At 40.2% G+C, this 22,033-nt stretch overlaps 1 protein-coding gene across 3 annotated transcripts in view; it reads right to left on the bottom strand.

Annotated features, from left to right (window-relative positions):
- Positions 1-22,033, bottom strand: part of BTBD9 (BTB domain containing 9) — a 345,479-nt gene that overhangs the window by 44,298 nt on the left and 279,148 nt on the right. For all 3 annotated transcript variants that reach the window (XM_072945104.1, XM_072945106.1, XM_072945105.1), the window contains exon 9: positions 21,484-21,591. In XM_072945104.1, the coding sequence (XP_072801205.1) occupies positions 21,484-21,591 (108 nt within the window). The remainder of the gene's footprint in view (positions 1-21,483; positions 21,592-22,033) is intronic.

The following is a 22,033-nucleotide window of genomic DNA, read 5'->3' as shown; positions in this document are numbered from 1 at the left end:
GATGTGGTGTGGCATAAAGCTCTTCCCAGAAGGTTCCTGACTGTCACTGGACTTTCGAGCTGCAGTTCATTTAATAGGCCTTTTAAAATAAGTCTCTTTGGATCATGGATGAGTATCACATAAAGAGATTAGGCTTTCTCCTAAAGCTCGGGCCGAGCCTCGCCCACTCCAGCAAGCCCTTCCCAAGGGATCCTCCACTCACCCTGGGAAACCGTTCTGAATCTACCCACTGAGGAGCTGGGCCAACTGGGTTTTTAATTCGAATTTTAGGCATGGTGGTCACACTTCCTTGGATGGGAGACCTCTTCTCTCCAGGCCTGCAGGAGGGCTCAAGTTTTTGACCATCAAGACAGAGAGCAAGAATTTGGTTTTGGTTAGTTTAAATCTCTCTTTCTGCTCTACCATAATGATAACCTTCATCTAATTCACTGTAAGGCTGAAGAATCTATTACAGTTCCATTAAAAAAAATTATAAATTGCCCTAAAATATAACCACTCATTCATTTGTAAGTTCATTCATTCATTTGTATGTGAATCATTTCTAAGTTTCTATCACATGTCAGGCTCTGAGCTGAGCTTTGGTGATTCAACGATAAATAAGACCTAGTCCCTGACCTTTGAGAGGTATCAGACAAACCTGTAAATGTGTCAAAGATCATCTCTGCAGCACATATTTAATTTTGATAACCAGAGCGTCCAGATTCTCCACACCAGCAGTGGGGCATTCCGGGAAGACCAACATCCCCCTGTACCCGACCCTGTTGCATCCAGCACAGTGCTGGGCAGAGAGCCAGGGCCGGATGAGAGCACACCACAGACTGTCACAATTAGTGGAGCCTCACTTGGCCAGCCCCCGCCTTTCAATTCTCACCATTTGGCAGGTGGAGTTAAACAGAAGCAGCAGCCCTGCTACTAAATGACAGAAGAGCACAATCTGAGGGTCGGTGACCTTTGTATTCATTTAAACAACTCAACCTTTCTCAACCAGAACAGTCATCCACCTTCACTTGTGAACCTGAATTTGGCTGCCACATTTGCATGCATAATATACTTAAAAAGCCTTCTTTATAATGTTTACTTCTATGTTTCTTCCAAATGAAATCACTGAAGGGCAAATTTGATTTTCAAATCAGTTTTAAAACATCTGCCTTCTAAAAAAGTAGGAGTATAGAGATAAAGCTTTTAGATTACTGGCAAGGGCTGATTATTTTAACTGATACCACTGTATCTATGTTAAAAATACAAATATTAAGACATTTTTAATGTACACTCAACATCTAATGGATGTTAATGTTTAATTAGGAAAAGGCTTCCAGTCAGAGGTACGTTCTCAGTGATTTCAGAAGTAAAAGGCGAACTTCCTGACCCTTCTTTAACCTTCTTTCAACACCAGCTCATCTGACCTGGGCTTCAGCACCTATTCATTGTTCTACACGACTATGTTTCTTTCAAGAATAATTTACTATACATGTTACAGCCTCCACCTCCAGGAAGCTCAAGGTATTTAATATCAGTTTATTGTTACTATTTTTCCACTTCCCCAAAAGACCACCGTGAGGTTGCAAGCTTTTCTCTAGGGGTGGCGCTCCCGGTGGCCCTACAGTTAATCCTAGTGTCAGAGAAGCAGCTACAGGGGCCGGTTCTACCTCACACGTAAGAGTGAACAGCTCACACATGTATGTTTCATATGTAGAGCATGCATGTAGGTCAGTGTCTATGTATCTGTCTGACAACACACCATCCAGTAGAATTTTAGACACTAGGTACATAAACGTTAGAAGGAGCTTTAGAAATTATGTAAAACAAAAACTCCATCGTACTTTATGTCTTACCTGTTCCACATTTTTATGATAATATAACAATAAACTGTACTATTTTAATAAAAACAGCCCTGGGAGTCTAGCACTGAGCCTCGTTTTAGGAAGGTGTTTTCCAGCCATGGAGACAGAGGTACAGGGAGAGTGAAGGACTTGCTGAAGGACGCCCGGCCAGCCAGTGGCAGAACCGAGGCTGAGAGCCAGGCCTACTGATTTCTAGTCCAGGGATTTTAATTTTGCCTGTTTTACGCCATTCGTGTGCAGTTAATGCTGCCGTACTGTACACTTCTCTTTCTGATGGCAAGATACCAGTAAGCATTTCAAGAACATAATCACTAATACAAAGGCTGAGCTTAGAATCAATTTACATTTAAGACAAACAATTCCAACACAGATTTTCACATCCATGCCCATGCTATTTCCTCTAGTAGGGTCAGCTTTTCCTGGGGGTGGGCAGTCACCTGGGGCAGCCACACTGCAAGCGTCAGCCCACTCCCACGGGCTCTTGAACGCAGTGGTCAGGTGGCTTTTTGCCAGGCACAGCACCAACCTCATGGTATGTGTAGCTGATCCTTGACCAAAGAGGGTCTGAACTGTGAAGGCCCACTCATATGCAGATATTTTTCATTAGTAAATTCTACAGCACTACAAGGTCCGGGGTTGGCTGAATCCATGGATGTGCAGGAACCGTGGGTACAGAGGGCTGACTATAAGTCATATGTTGATTAACCCCCATGTTGTTCAAGGTCAACTGACTTCATAAAAATGCGCTGAATGGGAAAGGTCTGCACAGGCATCCAGCAGGAGGAGACTGTATTCCCTAGTTGATAGAGTCCTGAAAGAAGGCCGGCAGGCCTGAAGCATCAGAGCCAGGGCTGAAGTGAAGCCAGGGGCAGTCACATTTCTCCAGGCTTGATCTCTTAGAACAAATCTTCAGGAATTATGTGCAAATGCAGCTCCAAAGAGAGAAATGCTTCTGAAATCTGAGCCTGGTGGGGAGAGCTCGAGTTCCACTGCAAAGAACTTCAACCTGCTCCCAGCACCACTGGCTGAAGTGCGACAACTGACATCACCACATTTCAAGGTTTAAGATGGAGAGGTCAGTGACAAAGATGAACCTGACATGCTCATCTTAGTAGCAAAGGCCCTAGACCTATGGTGTAACCCAGATGGATGAGGTTACAGGAGATGAAGGAGAAATCAGGTAACAAGGATGTCTGTAAACCCACGCTTCCTTTTTTCGAAATGTCTGCTTTATCAGAAGGTTTTCATACGTGAGTGTTTGTTAAGACATTCAGACCTTCCCTTTTTTGTGCCATGATCTCTCCAGTAGTCTGCTCAAGCCTATGAATCCCTTCTCAAAATGTTTTCAAATGCATAAAACAAAACACACAGGGGAACCAATGATACTGAAATACAGTGCTGCCCCCAGATCCCTTGGGCGAAATATCACTGAAAGGCTTCTGGCCTAAGGGAAAGAACAGTTCTTACCACTTGGCATAACTGTGCTGCATGGGACAAGATTTCAGAGTCTAGAACCCAAGACTCGACTCTTTATAGAGCCAGATTCCTCACTTCTGAAGACGTAAGTTAGATGTTCGTAAAGGAAAGGAGTGCTTCATCTAAGAAACAACAGCCACGAGAACAGCTTTTACACTGCTTCCCAACACCCTTCTCCCCACTCCCTCTCCGTTACGTACTTATCCTCCTCAGCCCCTTTTCCAAACAGCACGGAGTCCAGGAATTGGCAACATATACAAATTTTAGGTTCTCTCTTTGAAAATAGAATCCTGAGTTTTCCATAACTTTTCCTCCTTACTTTATTTTTCATTATACAAAAGTTAACAAATCATGTGATGTACATACACTTCTAAAAAACACTGGTCTGTGACATCATTTCAGAAAACCTGGGAAGCTACCCTCAAAGCTGAGAGCCAAACAGCCAACATCCTGACAGAAGCTAAGCAGTAACATTCAAATCATATGTACGGCAAACCACTTCTGCTCTGAAGGAAAGACACTCATTTTGATCATGACTGACTGCCAATACACAATGTTTTACCTGTAGCACCCGGGGGTCTCCATGTAAAATTTGTAAGTGAAAGGATCATAAGACTATAAATTCTAATTTAATTACATCGATCTAAGTAAACCCAAAGACAACTTGCTGGGCTAGAAATCAAATTCCAGTGAACAAACTGGAAAATGTGGGCACCAGTGATACGAGGACTCCAGAGATTTCAGCAGAAAATGGGCTGTTCTATTGGTGTTTGATTAAAACTCTGCCCCCACATGGGTCAGTGCACGTCACAAGTACAGTCGATTCACTTTCACCTGCAGGGTAGCCTTTCAGGCGAAGGCCGTGCAGGGGAGGAAGAAAACAAAACAATAGCTCCCCAAGCCCCAGAGCCACTGAGACCACTGAGATGGTGTATTTGGATTCAGATTTGGGAAACAAAGAGCTACGAGAGTACGGATGTGCCAAATGGACGAGAAACACTCCCTGAGCAACACTGGAAATGCTGGGGTGGGTGGGAAGCCTAGTACCGGCCCAGCACACTCACCTCCCACGCTCACTGATCAGCAGCCACACTCTGCACAAGTGTGACTCACTTGCTTTTCAGTTCTAATAAACTGCCTTCATAAACTGTACACTAGTTCCTCTGTGATTTGAATGAAATTTTCAGCAGACACAGGAAGCAATTATTCAACTTCAGTTTCCTCCTTAGGTAACACCTGGAAAGAGTTAACAGATAGGAGAGTCTTTTTTGATGTGTATGTTATTTTTTAAGCCGACTAAGGGAAGTGGCCTATCTTCTCTTTTCTTCATAACTTCACACAGTTCTGCACAAACTGAGGATCAATCTATCATTCTGATGAACAAATCCAACCTTTTGTGCCAAAAAGGTGCAATCATCTTTTAAATGTGAGGTCAGCTCAAGCAACTTCTGCATTTTAGTTGCCACCATTTGCTAGTATCCAAGTTTTAGCAAGTCAGACACATCAAAGTGCCAGGTAAGAAATCTACAGGAAGGCCTGCTCTGTGACAGATAAATGGCAGTGCCCAGTGATCATGGAAGTACCAAGGCTCCCATTAACATGATTCATAAGACCTCCCTGATACCACAAAATCAACAGCTGCTGGTCTTGCTCAGCCATCTGATAGGGATAAGTGGTTACTAGGCCTAAAGAAATAAATGAATGAATAGATAATGCAAGCCATATCTCAGAAAGGGAGAAGACAGTCTGATGAAAAAGCAATCTTAATTTATTGCAGAAAAACACTGAATTTATGGTGCTCTGAGCATTAAGGGAAAGTCAAGAGATGACTTTGAACAGAGCTGGGGATGTAATGTAAAGTTGTGTCCGTTTCTTTTCTAACAGTATTTCCTAATGATTAAAAAAAAATCAGAGCAAGAACTGCAACCAATCTTGTCAGTGTGTGACTCGGGGGAGAAGACTACACAGCACAATGGCCTTCGTCTCTCAAGGAAGGGCACCAAGTTATCCAGGGCGAGTTCACTTTATACTTAAGATATAATCTCTTGGAGAAAATTTAAAACAATAACCTGAGACTTGGCAGTTTTATCATCCAAGCTATTGGGCTAAGCTTCAAGCTACTAATCCCTTGAGGAAAAAGCACAGCCAGGAGACAGCTAAAACGAGCTTAAGAATATATATAGTCATTTTACTATAAATGGCTACTTCAGAACCATTTTATTTGACTTTGACTTTTTAAAGGCAAAATAAGCCATTACACATTTTGGACACATTTGGAAAACAACTTGTCAATCTACCTCTGAAAATTCATCCTACTGGTGAAAGGGAAAAAAAAAAAAAAACAACTACCACCCACATTTTGGCTATCACTGAAAGCCAAGCAGAAACCTCCTGTTATCAAGGGTTAGTGGAAAATTACTGCTTATTATATGGTATTACACAGTTTACAGAAACTGCAAGTGCTCATTACAAATTGAATAGCACACGTATCGTCAGAGAGGGCAGCCAGGGCCCCAGAACAGGCACCCAACAAAACCTGCTCCATTTGCTCAGCCTCCCTTGGCCGAAGTTACTGTTTCCAGTACAAAGGTAACAAAGAAGTGGACTGGCTGAGGGTGCAGGCTGCAATCCTGGCATCTCCGGGAAGATCTTCTCTGCTCAAAGGCACACTTGAACTTCCCTCCAGCAGGCTGAAGGGAGAAGGAGTGATCTTTATTTATCCACCAAGGCTGAGCCCACTCGTCTATGTAGTATGTGTTTCCAGATTTAGCATGCTGCTTGCTCCTGTAAATGTCATCCCTACTGATATGCTCAGAGAAGATCTGATCTAGCTAAGTGTGTCAGAATCCACAAATGCCTCTATTGACATTTGGATCAAGGCCCCTCGGCCACTACTTGTCCAGAGCTGACTGGGAAGCTCTGCTAATGAACCCGTGAGAGGAGGGAAGCACCCAGCACAGTGATCGAGAGCAGTGGCAAAAATATGTTTAAGTTACAGACGGATCAATGATGCATTTTTGAGTTAACATGGGTCTATGCCCCACAGATAGAGGGTTTTAGCAGGGCAATGATTCAGTATGAACTGAATGATAATCTTAGTTGAAAAAGCGACAAAAGGAGAAAATAGTGCCTAAGAATATCAGTTGTTCCATCCATAAATACGGACGGCTTAGAAGACTGTGCCCTGTGCTCCCTTCTCATCTCCTCAGAAATTTATAGTTAATTAATATTAATGTAAGAATATGACATTAAAGCAATGTGAAGGTATAAATTTGAAAATCAGACTAGAAATCCAAAAATGAATGCATCTGTAATTGTAGATCACAGTACATGCCATGTCTTCCTAAAAACTTGATTACTACGTGAACTTACTGTGGCTCTCTGTCCTTGCAGGGCAATATGCCCACATCTCCACGCACCTGACGCTTTTAGTCGGTCCACCTGAAGTACCGACAAACAGGCAGGGGCTGTGGTAAACAGGCTCAGTGGTGCTATGAGACCATGAACTTTGGAATCATGTCCTCTTGTTAGTTTAAACCTGTGATCTCAACATTAGATCAGTGTAGGTTTGGATTTTTATTTTAATTAGGAAAAAATGTGAGAAGATTCAGAAACGTGAAACAAGCTTCTCCCCCTACCCCCAGCACACCCTAGAGAAAAGACTATATATTTCAAAGCTCTGGCAGTCTGAATTTCTATTAAACTTATCTATCCCCTGCCAAATCCTACAGAGAATTCAGTAACTCCTTAGAGAATTAGTAAGGAAAAAAGAACAATATAAACAAGTTACTTTCATGTGATAGCAGCAGTACCAACACTGCTGCCCTCCTTGGCCTAGGATCACCCCCTACACAAGAAACTTACACTAAAGGCTTTAAGAACCGGAAATGAGGAAGCAGGGGACCAGAGGAAAACCAGAGCACTCTAGGAGAAGTTTCATGTGCAACTCTGCCTTGAGGAAGAAGGATGAACAAGATGACTGCACAGCCACATTACTGACAGTACAAACTCTTTTGCTAGGTTTAGGTTTATTATGTGGGCTCCGCACTGTTGTATAAATTTGGATAAAGAGGTGAAAAGTGTATGAGCAGAAAGCACTCACTAACTCCTTCCAAAACATCTGGTAAATGTGTGCAATTCCAGATGATCACCACTCTGAAACTACACTTCAAACTTTGTAAGAAATGTTTATTACTGATACTCAGTACGTAATTTACAACCACCACAGTGAAATTCACTTACATTCCATTTCAAGGGATCATGAAAAGAAAATGTCAACTGTGGGGAAAATATGCTTTATGGATCTTGGCTTAAAACAGAGGAAAAGCACACATGCAAGTATCTTTTAGTAGGAGGAAACAGTCTAATAAATGGTCTAATGAACAGTGTAATGATTTTTTAAAAAGTAGGCAATAGGAAGAAAAAGGAAGAAAAACAGGAGCTAATGACTCTAAATATGGGTAATGAAGCCCTAGGTAATCTGGCGAAGAGACTATAATTTTAAAACCAACTTTTTAAGTATGTATTATGATACAGCTAATATGCTGGTCAAATTTATATCGTGTGGAGGAAGTAGTTGTGATAGCAAGGTAGGAAATTATATGAAAATACAAGTGGATTTCTTTGTAATCTATAGTCTTCATCATACCTTCTAGTAGGTGAGTCTAGTGACTTGTACATTTATGTGATTTTTAAATCTGAAGTTCCTAAGTCCCTTTTGTTGGTAAAACACCATTTTTTCCCAGCTATAATGTGGGCGAGTAGTAGGTGGTTAGGCTGAAATGATTTTTATCAGAAAAATTTTCTGATAAAATTTCTGATCATGTATCTATATTCTTACAGCCCTTATGTATATGCTTTTTACTATAATCGTATAGACCATACAAAATTCCAGGCAAAGGGGACTCAATCAGGAGAAGTGGGTTCTAATCTGAACCCTTCCATTACATCAGTACTTGAGAAAGGCACTTGTGCCTTCAGTCTCAGATTCTCTTGTGTAAAATGAGAGGCTTGGATTGTGATTTCCAAGGTATGTTGAGTTACAATATTTTATGACTATAGGATCCTGTTTTGTATGTTACACTCTGTGTGTGTGCGTGTTTTGTGATGTTTCCCAAATGTTCAGAAGTTGTGTACAGTCTATAAGTTCCTTCAGAGAAGAAATGTCTTCCTGTCTCCTCAGTATTTTCCTTCTCAGCCTCTGCACACTACAGTCACTCAACAAATATAACTGAATCAAAGTTGTGGGGCTATGCACTTGATGACAGACCTACCAACTACAGGCTCTTCTGGAGACATCTGGCCCTGTACTTCCAAGGGAGGTAAATGCCACTGCACCTTGAAAAATGGCTAGATTTTTAAAAAGCAAACTTTCTCCCAGCCAAGCCCCTTGATTTTCTCCTTTCTCTGAAACAGACCCAAGAAAAAGTGAATGTTACCAACTTATATGTAAACAAATTATAGTAGGCATTCAGCTAAAGGAGCAGTTACTTGTATTTGGGAGGAGAAAGATCAAGGAAGACCTCAAAGAACATTTCTGGTTGGGTCTTGAAGGGAACAGAGGACAGGTAGAGACCTGAAGATCAGCCAGCGGAAATAAAGATAATTAGCTGATCTAAAGCACAGACTCATTTGGCAACAGTAACTGGACCAGACTGAAAGAAAAGTAGGAAATCTATAAGGAGAGAATTAATGAGACAAAGATTAGAAAGTTTGGAGAGAGTCAAAGAGATATGGTAATTGTATATTTGAAATCTGGACATGAGGCCTAACAGTGGGACAGAATATTTGAAAACAAGATATTTGGGGAAAGCTGGTCATGTAGAGAAAAAAGATGACACAGGCGAGGATCTGAGGCTTTTCTCAGTAGGCCCCTGGAGGTGCCTGTACAGGGGCGTAAGACATCACAGCCAGACCAACCTGGCAACAGTGTTCCGGACACCAGAACAGCAATGATGTAAACAAAGTAGAGATGGAGGGAAATGCACTGGAGGCTACTATAATACTCTGGGAGAGAAGTATGAAAGTCTGAGTTAAGATGAAAGCAATGGAAATAGAAATAAGGAAGAAATGGTGCAAAAGAAAAGACACAGTACCTGACTAGTTATGGAGGGCAAGGGAGAGGAAGGAGCCAAACGGGTAAGAGATGCTTGGGAGAAGTTTTATTACCATCAACAGGAGCAGGGACATCAAAAGAGAGCAACTGCTCTATGGGGAAAGACAACGAGCCTAGTTTTCGACAAACTGAGTCTGAGCAGCCATCCTAGAAGGGGCCACCATTTAATAGAAAAATAGGAATGAAAAAGACCCCTGAAGTCAAAAGAATGAATCAGACCGTCAAGGAAGAGTGCTCTTTTAGCTCTAAAAATGAATTCTATGTGCATGCTGAACATCTGAATTCATAGGAACAGTCTCTCCTCCCGGCCCCCCCTCCCTTTTTTAAACATAGGAAGAAAACACCAGCCTCTTAGCACTCTGGGATCGAGCTGAATCAGGGCTAATTGGGCGTGACTACCGAGACAGCACTTCTTATCTCCACCAGGACAAACAGAGACAGGCCACTCGAAGAAGACATCATCAGAACTACACTGACTTTGTTTCCTGCTGCCTTTGCTCCCTGACCAACAAGTAGGCTCTGCTTTCCTTTTTTTTTTGCAGACCACATGCTGACCATTCATTTTTATAAATGGATTTCTATGACAGCTGCTTCTCTGGTGTCTCTAGGCTCTCAGATTGCTTGCCTCCTTAGGGTTATGTGACTCTGACTAGAGGCCCATGAGGGGCAGTTTGCATGGCTTTATTGGCAACGTCTGTCTCAGGGAAGGGGTTAATCAAGACTTGGCCATGGTAAGGGGTGCCTCCCAAGTACCTCTCTGGACCCCTTGCAAGCCATCCTAAAACCATGGGAAGGATCCAGAGCCCCAGGATTCCAGAGCAAGGTCTGTTCTGTTGGACAGACTACCTGGCTGGGAAAGGCACAGGGAAATGCCTTGACAAGCGATTGAGAGTTCTTCTCCAGAGATTAAGGCAGTTCCCTCCTTTTTATTTAACTTTTTACTCTGAAAATCCAGAGAAACAACTGAAATATATTAACCTGACAAATTTGAGATTTTAAATCAAATCAATTTCCAAAGTGAATGGGGTGCAGCTGGCAAACAGTTTTTAAAGCACTCAGCCCTTCCATAAAGAAAAACTTTAAGAGTGTTTAAGAGTGTTTAAAAATAAAGTAACTAATCCAGCCAGTAACCAATCTCAAGTGATAAACTGTTACAGGGGGATCCAAGTCATTAAGTGAGGGGCAAGGATAGATGTGGAGGCCAGAGAAAACTGAACCTCTGGCAATGACCGAAGCTGTGGAAGAAGGCTATAAATTAATCAAGGATGAGAGACCAATAGTAGATTAATAAAGAGAAGTTGGGAAGACACATTCCTAGTCTAAAAGGACTACATTATCAGGTCAACGAGCAACTTTAATTTCCTCCCACAAACTCCTCCTTGTTCTATGTGACAGCACCTGAGCTGGGATGGACAGATGTCCTAACTGAGCCTCGTGCTGACAACAGCTCCAGATGGTAGCAGGACAAAGAAGCCAACAAGTATGCATGACTGGCTATTCATTCAGACAACAGAACAAGTGCTAGGTCCTTGCTAGGCTACCATGGGTAAGAGCGAGTAGAGCAGGCCAGATCCCTGCTCCGATGGAGCTTATGTTCTAGTAGGGAAGAACTACCGTAACTGAATAACCACACTAGGGAAAGTGTCAGTGCAAACTGCAGTATCAGCTGTGAAGGAAAGAAGCTCAGCTCTATGACAGGAAACAACAAAGCAATGGTTGAGATGGGTGGTCAGGGCAGACTTTCCTGAGAATGTGGCCTTGAGCTGAGAACAAAAGGATAATAAGGGTTAACCAGACAAAGGGCAGGGGTGTGGGCTCCAAATAGAGGCCATGGCATGTGCAAAGGCTCCGTGGGAAGACAGAGCATGAGGTGTGGTGGGACAGGGCAGGAAGCCCGGATGATGTGAGCACAGGTAGAGTGATGCAGAGTGAGTCTGGGGAGGCAGGAGAGGCCAGATAGTGCAGGCGCTCCAGGCCATGGGAAGACTGTGGTCTTTACCCCGAGAGCAGGTAAGGGTTCTAAGCAGGTATAATACCAGAGTTGTGCTTGAAAAATGCCACTCTGGCTACAGTAAGTGAAGTAAACTTGAGGGAGGGTACAGAGAGAATAGGGGAGGCAGTTAGCAGAGCAGAGGAGAGAGATGTTGATGGTTGGACTAGGTGGTCTTGATTGATTTTTGTCATTTGGAATATAGTATTAATATAAAAGCTAATTCCATAATAAAAGGAAAATCTTTCTGACATGTACATTTTAAGTGTGCTCACACAGTTCACTGAGAAACTCTTACTGAGGTTTGCTTTATTTATTTATTTTTTTATAATAGGTGTGGAAAAATTATTATCCTCACAGAACAATGTGGCCCCTGGGTTAAGCAAGGAAGAAGGAAAATTGCTCTCAGCTTCTCCCTCCTGATCCTTTGCTATCTGGGGGATTTCATTTCCTTCCAGCACCTTCACCTGTCAGATGTTCTGGGTGGGGATGAGCCTCTTTGCCAGCGGTCCACAGAACCTGCAGATAGCTCTGAATTTACAACTCAGGTCACACAGTAGCATCAAAATCTACTTTCCACGTGGCTTCCAACATAGGGGTAAATTTTTCCGTAAAAACTTTCTGCAATATAAAAGATAAATCCCTTCTCCAGATGTGCAGGGAAGAGTGACTGATTCCCTTTTGATATTTTTTACTCCAAAATATTCTACTCCTGGTACTTCATAACCCCATAATCAACAGTTTGATTAACAACTGTCTCCAAGTCTGGTGTCTCAGACAGACACCTTCTACAGGGCAGGCTCTCATATGGCATCATAACCCAGGGACCTGCCAGTACAGACTTGTCCTCTGTATGTGTTTTATCTGACTTCTGTTATTCACCCCACCGCACCCCGCTTTTTTTTTCTTCCATTCCTCTTACAGGTACATGTTTCTCTATCATTCAAGTTCTAAAACTCTTGAAAAAAATTAATACCAATGTTTGCCCTTTAAAACAAATACAGGAAAGAACATGACTAGCCTTTTTCATTACTGTCAAATGCTGTGTAGAAAATGGAATTAAGTATGAAAAGAGAAAAATAAAATCTCCTTTGAACATTTTAAAAGTGACAATTACACAAGCAGAGCCCATTAACTGGCTCACACTTCAAGCAGCAAGCACACTCCTCCAAGCGCACAGAGAAGGGGATGTGAGGAGAGCGGCCCGTCTGTTACCACAGGAGACTCACGAGAAGGTGATATTTCAATATAGGCCCAATCTGACAGCCAAGAGCTACCATTCCATCCCACAAACTAAAACTTGACACTAAATATGAACTTCTTCTCATCAGCAGTGTCAGTAGTGAAGACATTTTCTCTTTTAAAACCCACATTTTTTTCTATTGCATCACATTAGCGACCCCATGTGCTCGACACACAACCCCCAGGTCACACAGTTAGCAGTGACCTCCTGGAACCAAGCCAGGATTTTCATTTGTTAAGTGTCAGCTTTCACAATTTTATCACTGACAATGGCAAAGAAGATGCAGGCAAGGTAAACAGTCTAGGCTTAAACATCCCGTTTTTCAATCTTGCTACACTTCGGCTGAGTTTACTCAGGCTGTAACTGTCCACCTTTAATTTACCCTGTTGTCCTCAACCACTGCAGCACTTAGAGAAAGAATCATGACTCCTTGTTCTAAGGTTCCTAGTGAATAAATAGCTCCAGCTCTAGAAACAGACCCCAGAACAGAATGCTGCCCTTCCCCAGGACTAGACAACAGTATATTTAGCAAGGAGGACGCTGCTCCTCAGACAGGAATATCGTCATGCTGAAGCTGACCCCACAGAGGCCTTTCCAGGTGACATGAGACTGTCAAAGCGCTTCTCAGGGAAGGCCCAGGGGAGAAATGTTCAGTTAGAAGGCTGCAGAAATGCCTGATCCAAGATGGTGCTCCAAGGTCTCAAGTAGGTCAGGCCTCGCTGAGTGGGGAAACCCAGAAGGGAATGGACCTCTGAAGTCCCGGGGAAAGGCAAAAGGAAGAAGTGCTCTTGGAGAACTGAGATCTAAGAGGCCCAAGGGGAGAAGCACAAGGAAAATGTGGCTCAGGTGTCCTTTTCAGGGAAGCACTTGTGCTTAGGGTAAGTGCTTCAAGGTTCTGAAAAGCTACTAGGATATTGCTATGTACAGCACTTATTTAATTTCTTTAATTTATTGCTGACAGTAAATAGATCATGCCACTCTGCTAGCATATGCTACTCAAATAATGGCAAGGACAGATGTCTACAAAACATTTATGGCTGCAGCTAAAAGAAAAAATCTTTTTAAATGAGGTTTTCGTTTTGATTTTAAAAGAAGTACATGTAAATTGGTCAAAAATGAAGGAAAGTAGAAATAATATCCCTAATCCCAATATACAAAGTCAACCATTATTAACATTTGGCATATTTCCTTTTGGCTTCCTTCTTCCATAATTTTTTTCCCTACTTAGGATAGTACTTCCATAATTTTATATCCTGCTTAAAAACCTTACTATAAAAGTATTTTTTAAGTTATTAAAAATTCTTTACAACATCATTTTTAATGAACACTTAGGCTGGAGAAGAAAACTTACTCAAAGGGGAATCTGGATAGTATATCTGGCAAGCAGTTTGTGAGAAAATTAGGCTAAAATCTAGAAATACTAGGTAGTTCCAGATTGTGACCACAGAATTCTCCAGTGGAAAGAGAATTTTCAATATGACCCAATCTTTGTACCTTTTCTATTTGCCAAAATGTTTGCCAAGGGCACAGTCTTTGACAGATGATGGCTGCAATCACTAAGACTCTAGCAGGCAGAGTTATCAGTCAGTGGGACCATGACAAAGTAAAGAAATGGTTAAAAAAACGAACATGAATGAGGTCAATGTGTAAGGAGTACATGCTGGCAGGAGATAAGACAGCTACATAACACAGGAGAAGTGCAGCCAGGCACAGGAATGAAAGGAAAAGGACGTGGGTCCCTGGGGAGTATCAACAGTCCATGCAGAAGAGCTTTTGAGAATTCAGGTTCAAGATGGCCAACATTACAGGCACATTTTCCTTCTTCCCTTCCTGGAAACCAATAAGGTGACATCAAAGAAATACAAAGGGAATACATTCATAAAAGTGTTGCAAACTGGAGGGAAGGCTATTAGCAAATCAAGATTTTGTTGAATTTCTAGAAAATGGAGGTGGATGAAATATTATTCATAAAACTGAAGGGAATTGGGCAGATTTCCATATAGAAGCAAACTGTGCAGGAAGGAAAAAAAAATGACCCACTTTCAGCCTTATCATTGTGAAATTTAAGACCCTCAAGGATGAAAAGATCCTAAAGGCTTCTATAGGGAAAAATAAATTACTGCAAAGAATAAGAATCAGATTATATCAGATTTCTAATCAGTAACATTAGATGCTAGCTGGCAATAAATCCAAGCTTTCAAAACTCTGAAGAAACTGAACTCTATACCCAAACTGTAATTCAGGCATGTAAGTATTCTGAAAATTTGGTTTCCATATACTCTTTTTGAAAAAAATGTACTATAGATTTACTCTGTCCAATGCCCATGAGGGATCTTCTTAACTAAGACCCAATCAAGCCACATTTGGCTTCAAATTCACCCAAGAGAGATAGGAGGAAACTCAGAAGAAGAAGGGTAGCAGCAGGCATTTCTCCTCAGGGGGAGTCCTGGCAGCAGTCCACATGACTGTGCAGGAGCTGTTCCAACTGGTGACAGCTCAGGTGAGTGTACAAGACCCACACTGGTAAGTGTGGAGCCACTCTTGCCTAGAATTCTAAATCAAAAGTACTATCTTTCATAATAGCTCCATAAACATTGACCCAGAACTTTCATCACACTGAGAAAACCCAAAGCTATGACTTCCAACCAGATTCCCAGGCCAGATGCAATTTACCAATCGGGGTAATTTTTATCATAAGCAATGTTGCCTATGTCAGCCACAGCTGACATTCTACCTCTATCAGGTCTTCAAGGAGACAGATCTAGAAAGGTAACTGGGATCAAGATCAGTATCTTTCTTCAAAGGAAAAAGCATTACCCTTTTACCCACATTCTACAAAAAGAAAAAGAAACCCAAGAAACAGTGGAATCAACCTAGACAGAAAAAAAAAATTAGCATCACAGCTGTAGAGTAGGCCTAGGAAGCAGTCTGTTCAACCAATGATGGGAATGTAAACTGGTGCAGCCACTATAGAAAACAGTATGGAGGTTTCTCAAAAAACTAAAAACAGAACTACCGTAAGACCCAGCAATTCCACTCTTGGGTATATATATATATCAAAAAAACTTCCCCCAAAAAATAATTTGAAAAGACATGTGTATCCCAATGTTCAAAGCAGCATTACTTACAATTACCAAGATATGAAAGCATCCTAAGTGTTCATCAACAGATGAATGGATACAGAAAAGAATGCGACAATGAATATATGTATGTTCATGTATAACTGAAAAATTGTGCTCTACACTGGAAACTGACTATAACTCAATAAAAAAAAAACAGATGAATGGATAAGAAGATATTGATGTATATATACACAATGAAATACTACTCAGCCACAAAAAGGATGAAATATTGTCATCCTCAGCAACATGCGTGGACTTGGAGGGCATTACGTTAGGTGAAATAAGTCAGACAGAGAAAGACAAATACTGTATGCTATCACTTATATGTGAAATCTTAAAATACAACAAACTAGTGATTATAACAAAAAGAAACAGACTCACAGACAGAGAATAAACTCGTGGTTACCAGTGGGGAGAGGGAAGAGGGAGGGACAACATAGGGGTAGGGAACTAAAAGGTACTAACTAATATGTATAAAATAAGCTACAAGGATATAGTGTACAGCACAGGGTATATAGCCAATATTTTACAATAACCATAAATGGAGTATAACCTTTAAAATTGTGAATCACTACATTGTACACCTGTAACTTACATAATATTGTACATCAACTATACTTCAGTTAAAAATAATTAACCAATGGACAAAAAGTATGCTTCAGAAGCTTCTGTGACAGGAAAAAGAGGCAATAAGGAACTCCCAAGAAAATTAAAAGTTGCCTAATATGAAGCTATTTATCATTTGTGGAATAATTCTGAGCACTTGTAAGAAAATCCAATCTGTGATCTGAACACAGTACAATTCTTCCAAGAGGGACACAAGTTTAGTGACATAGAGCAGCACCACCCTCACTACAGACTCAATGAATTACCAGATCTGTGGTGAACAATGTTTATATAATCATAATATTATAATAAGTTCTTAATGTTTTTCCCTTTTCAGGATCAATTTATAGCCAACACATGGAAGATTTAACTATAAGTTAAAAAAAAAGAAAATATCATAAATCTTCACAATGTCAATATGGTGGGACAGCTAATAGATGAGAGACAGAGGGAAATGTAAAGGTGGTAATCTCTTCCTTAACATAGTAAGGAGTCAAGAAATACTGTTCACAATTGATGGATCAAAAAATAGAGGTATAAGTATATTGTTTAATTTTAAAAGGTAATTAATAGCAGAACTAAAAAGAAAAACACAATTCACGAAAAAATGAGGAGTGGTTAAAGTGAGCTAAACTCTTCATTTTTTTTTATAGCAAGGAGTCAGTATAGTTGATAAACTAATAAACAGAGATATAGAAATATTATTTATAATCAAGAAGTTACAAAAACTTAAAAAAACAGTCAAAAGTAGTTATTTCTGAGGAATGAAACAAGATAGGAAGGTAAAATTTTACTTTTCGTTTATATCTTTTTTAATTGTTTAAACTAACTTTCCATGTGCATGTTTTACATTTATAGTAAAAAAGCTGATGTTAATATCTTACTATACTGGCACGTACTTAGGGTTCACCAATTCAGAAGACAGTAGAGAAAAGCAATCAATGATTGCAATGTAAAGTCTTGTGAAATAAGGCTAAAGGGTACAGGAATAGATTATGCGAAAAAAGAGGGGTAAGAAGTAATTTTATAAAATCAGTTAATACATTTGTGATAACATGAATAATCCCTGTGGGCACTATGCTAAGTGAAATAACTCAGAGAAGGACAACTTATTGTATGATCTCACTTATATGTGAAATCTTAAAAAAATAAAATAAAAAGAACTCATAGAAACAGAACAGATTGATGGTTGCCAAGAGCTGGGGTGTGGAGGAAATGGGTGAAGGTGGTCAAAAGATACAAACTTTCAGTTATAAGATAAGTAGGCTCTGGGGATGTAATGTACAGCATGATGACTATAGTTAGTAATATTGTATTGCATATTTCAAAGTTATAAGAGAGCAGATCTTAAAAGTTCTCATCATATGAAATAAAATTATAACTAGGTAAGATGACATATGGTAAACATGTTGTGGTGATCATTTTGTAATATATACATATATCAAATCATTGTGTTGTACAACCTAACCTTATATAATGTTACATATCACTTATACCTCAATAAAGTGGAAAAACCCAAAATCAGTCAATATAAAAACAGGGTTATCTAATAGAAAATGAGCCTTTATCCTGAAAGTAAAACAAGATAAGCTCCAACTGTAGCAGAAAGCACTTAGTATACCAATAAAGGAAACTATCCCATCCCAGAACTCCCAGGGAGACATCAGAGAATCTCATTCCCTAGGTCTTTGTCAGAGGACAGCAAAAATCTGTCCTGTAATTTCCTGAGTAGGTAGAATGCTATCAAGAGGCAGGGCTGTGCGCTTTAAAAATCCTATAAAATTTCACTTGTAACATGACTCACATACTTTATTTCAATAAAAAACAGACTACAATTCTCGAAGCTAATAGGATCCTCTCTTGAGGACTGCTCTGGAGTACATCAGTTAGAAAGGAAAGGCTTTCTTTTTTTATCATCTACCTATCTTCTATTATATCTCTTAAGACCTAACCTCAAAAATGGGAAGCACAACAGATTCAGGTTATGCCTATAAGCATAAAATCATAATCTTTGGTTCCATTGATTCCTAGAGAGTTAACAGGCATTTGCCTTTTTGCTACTACTCTTATTTTTCTAATATTTATTTATTAATTTCTAAAACACTTAAACTGCTATAGTATTTAAGTGCTAACATGCAAGGTTAAAAATATTTAAATTATTGAAACCCACCAACTAATGGAAACAAAAAATGAGAAAGAGGGAAAAAAAGATGTTGATGACTTAATGCAAAGCTACTAGGAGATGCTCTAATGAGTGAATGAGTTTTTGAATCAAGAAAGAACCCATTTAAATAACTATAAAATCATTATGATATGTACCCGGTCAGTGGTCAACCAGTTCTTGTTGAAAACCCAACTGCATAACATCTTCAGCAGGGGGACATAAAAGAGATGAGGAATCCAATTTATAATACATAAAATGACAGAAGAGTTGGGTGATGGTAACTAGTGACATGTATAAAAGATGAGGAAACAGACAGTCTGGTCTATGAGCCATATACCCAATAAGCAATGACTCTGGAATGATAAATGGGTGTTGTTCATGAGCCCCTTCCTACTGTATAAAAAGGGTTCTGAAAAAGGTTGGAAATAAGTGAATCACTTCATTTCCCAGTTTTCACCCTCCGGCTTGGTTTAGTTGAGCAATGCTTTGGGTACTAGGAGACACTGTGGTACAGCAGAAAGAGCCCTTCATTTCCTCTTTCATAAAGTGAGGACAAAACTCCACAAGGTGTTTTGTATTCAAGACAAAATGAGATAAAATACATGAAAGTAAAGGAATACTAGTTACTAAATAATTGTTAGTTTTCTTATTCTATGGTAGAGATGGCCACAAGATTTGTGCTCCACTGAGAAGTAGCTGCCCAGCCAGGAACTGACTACATGTCCCAGTCCTACAAGCATCAAGTAAGGCAACGAACTGGTTCTCCCCAATGGAATGCAAGTGGAAGTGATGCTCACTACACCCAGACCAAGCCTGTTCAGAACCAGGTAGACCTTCTCTCTGCTCTCTCCCCATCTGCCAGCTAGATGCAGATGATGCTGATGAGGCCCTAGATGATGGCAGAACCACAAGAAGGAAGATGCCTGGGTTCCTCAGTCATCCATGCAGAAGAGCTACCTGACAACAAGGAGCACCTATATCGACTGTTCCATGACTGAGAAATATACTATGGTGTTAAGCCACTGACATGTTGAAGCCACTATTTGTTACAGCAGCAAGTGTTACCCTAACCAATATAAATATGCTGTATAATCACTATAATAATAATGGGGAGAGGGATAAATTGGGAGTTTAGGACTAGCAGATACAAACTACTATATATAAAATAGATAAACAACAAGGTCCTAATGTATAGCACAGGGAACTATATCCAATATCTTGTAATAACCTATAATTAAAAAGAACATATATATTTATAACTGAATCATTATGCTGTACACCAGACACTAACAAAATTGTAAATCAACTATACTTCAATAAAAAAAATAATGGTGAGGATGTCAGACATGGCATCAAACAAGCCATCAATAATGCTATTATGAAATCTTGAAAAGATGTTTAACATCATCAGCCATCAGGAAAACGCAAATCAAAACCACAATGAGATGCCACTTCACTCCCACTAGGATGGGTATCAACAAAAAGATAGACAATGACAAGTACTGACAAGAATGAAGAGAAACTGAAATCCTGATATATTGCTGGTGAGAATGCAAAATGGGGCAGCTGTTGTGGAAAAGTTTGGCAGTTCCTCAAAACTTAAACACAGAGCTACTATGAGACCCAACAATTCTATTCCTAGGTATACACCCAAGAGAACTAAAACATATGTTTATATAAAAACTTATACAGAAATGTCCATGGCAGCAATATTCATAATAGCCAAAAAGTAGAAACAATTCCAATATTCATAAACTAATAAATGGGATAAACAAAATGTGCTATATATATTCCCATATGATAGAATATTACTTGATCATAAAAAGGAATAAAATACTGATACATGCTATAACACAAACGAACCTTGAAAACATTATACTAAGTGAAAGAAATCTGGAACAAAAGATCACATACTATTTGATTCCATTTATATGAAGTGTCCAAGATATGTGAATCCACAGCAACAGAAAGTAGATTATTGGGTGCTGGGGATGTGGCAGCTGGAGAGAACCAGGGAGACAGCTAATGGGTAGGTTTCTTTTGGGGGTGATGAAACTGTTTTGGAACATAAGATTGTGATGATGGCACAATTCTGTGAATATACTAAAAACCGCTCAATTGTACAATTTAAAATGGTGAATTTTATGGTATGTGAATCATATCTCAATTAAAAAAAAAAAACCTCTCAGCTATTTGCTTTATCTTACCTCCCAGAGAATCTGGCTCTACACAAAAAGTCACTGAGCTCTTTTCAGATAATGACTGGGAAAAGGTATGAGGGAGACTTCTAGGAGGCTGTAAGTGTGTTAATTTCAATCAAGTAGTGGTTACATTCATTCTTAGCATGATTCTCAGCTGGTCAGAACGCACAGAATCCTTCCTCTTGGCTTCCTACAACCAGATAAGCTCAAACGGAGCCCCAACGTCATATGCATGAAATGCCTGTTTCCTATGGAGACCTAAGATAAACTTTCCTTAGTTTAGGTAACAGTGTAACTAACACAGAGATGAGGGTGGGGAAGAAGCTATAGTCCGAGAATACTACTAAAGCATGTATTCCATCAGCAAAAATCTCTAAGGAAGAAAAAAGTCCTGAAGGAGTAGGGTAGGATGTGGGGGGAGGGCTCGAGAGAGGATTGCAAATAGAAAGTGTCTTTTTTCCCCCCTCTACTTAAAAGGGAAAATATGTGCCATTTTTAAGTGTCAAGTTCAAACCACAAAATAAGGAAAGCGTCTTCTGTCATCTAAAGTAAATTCTCATTCAAGTACTTAAGAGTCAAAACTAAAGTAAAGGCTCATCAGAATGTTTTAACCTTCAAATGAGAATATAATTTGGTGATTCTGTGAATCTTCACTGAAACATTCTGGGTCCATTGGAAAGACCATCTTTTAAAGTGGCAAAAATTCCTGAAGGAAGGTAACTTACTTGCAGGAGACTTTGGTTCTGTCGGCTACCATGGTCCACTGCTGCTGGTTGGTGGAAACCTCAACGTAGTAGCTATAGCTCCGATCGTCACAGTCCCACAGTAATAACCTAAACAGAAAGAAAACATACAAATGCTGTGAATGTCCTTCCTGGCTGTTTCCTTGGGTTGAAGGCATGAGGGGATCCATGTCTAGTCTGTCCCTCCTACTTGTCTCCTTTGCCCACATACTTCCAGGACTAAAGAGAGAAAGTGAATCCCCAACAAAAGTATGATGGGAGAAGGTAGAGTCAGTTTGCAGTGAGAGGCTTCTCTCTTTAGGTATTTATTTTCACAAGTCACCCAAACCCGGGCAGCCTCTGTCCTCCAAGTGGCAAAGGTATTCAGATTGGCTTCTCAGGGAGAAGATGTCCCCAAATCCTCCTTCCATACTCCTCCAGCTCTCATCTCCAGTTGGCTGGGCTGACCAAAGGTAACATCCTTGAGTCCACTGTTCATGGGGGAATCTATGCTTCCTAATTTAATAACTAGTACGCCCCAGGGACCTTAATC

Source organism: Vicugna pacos, chromosome 20 (assembly GCF_048564905.1).
Source record: "Vicugna pacos chromosome 20, VicPac4, whole genome shotgun sequence".
NCBI classification, from domain to species: domain Eukaryota; kingdom Metazoa; phylum Chordata; class Mammalia; order Artiodactyla; family Camelidae; genus Vicugna; species Vicugna pacos.
The sequence above is the reverse complement of the archived record's forward strand: the minus strand, read 5'-3'. Positions and strand labels throughout refer to the sequence as shown.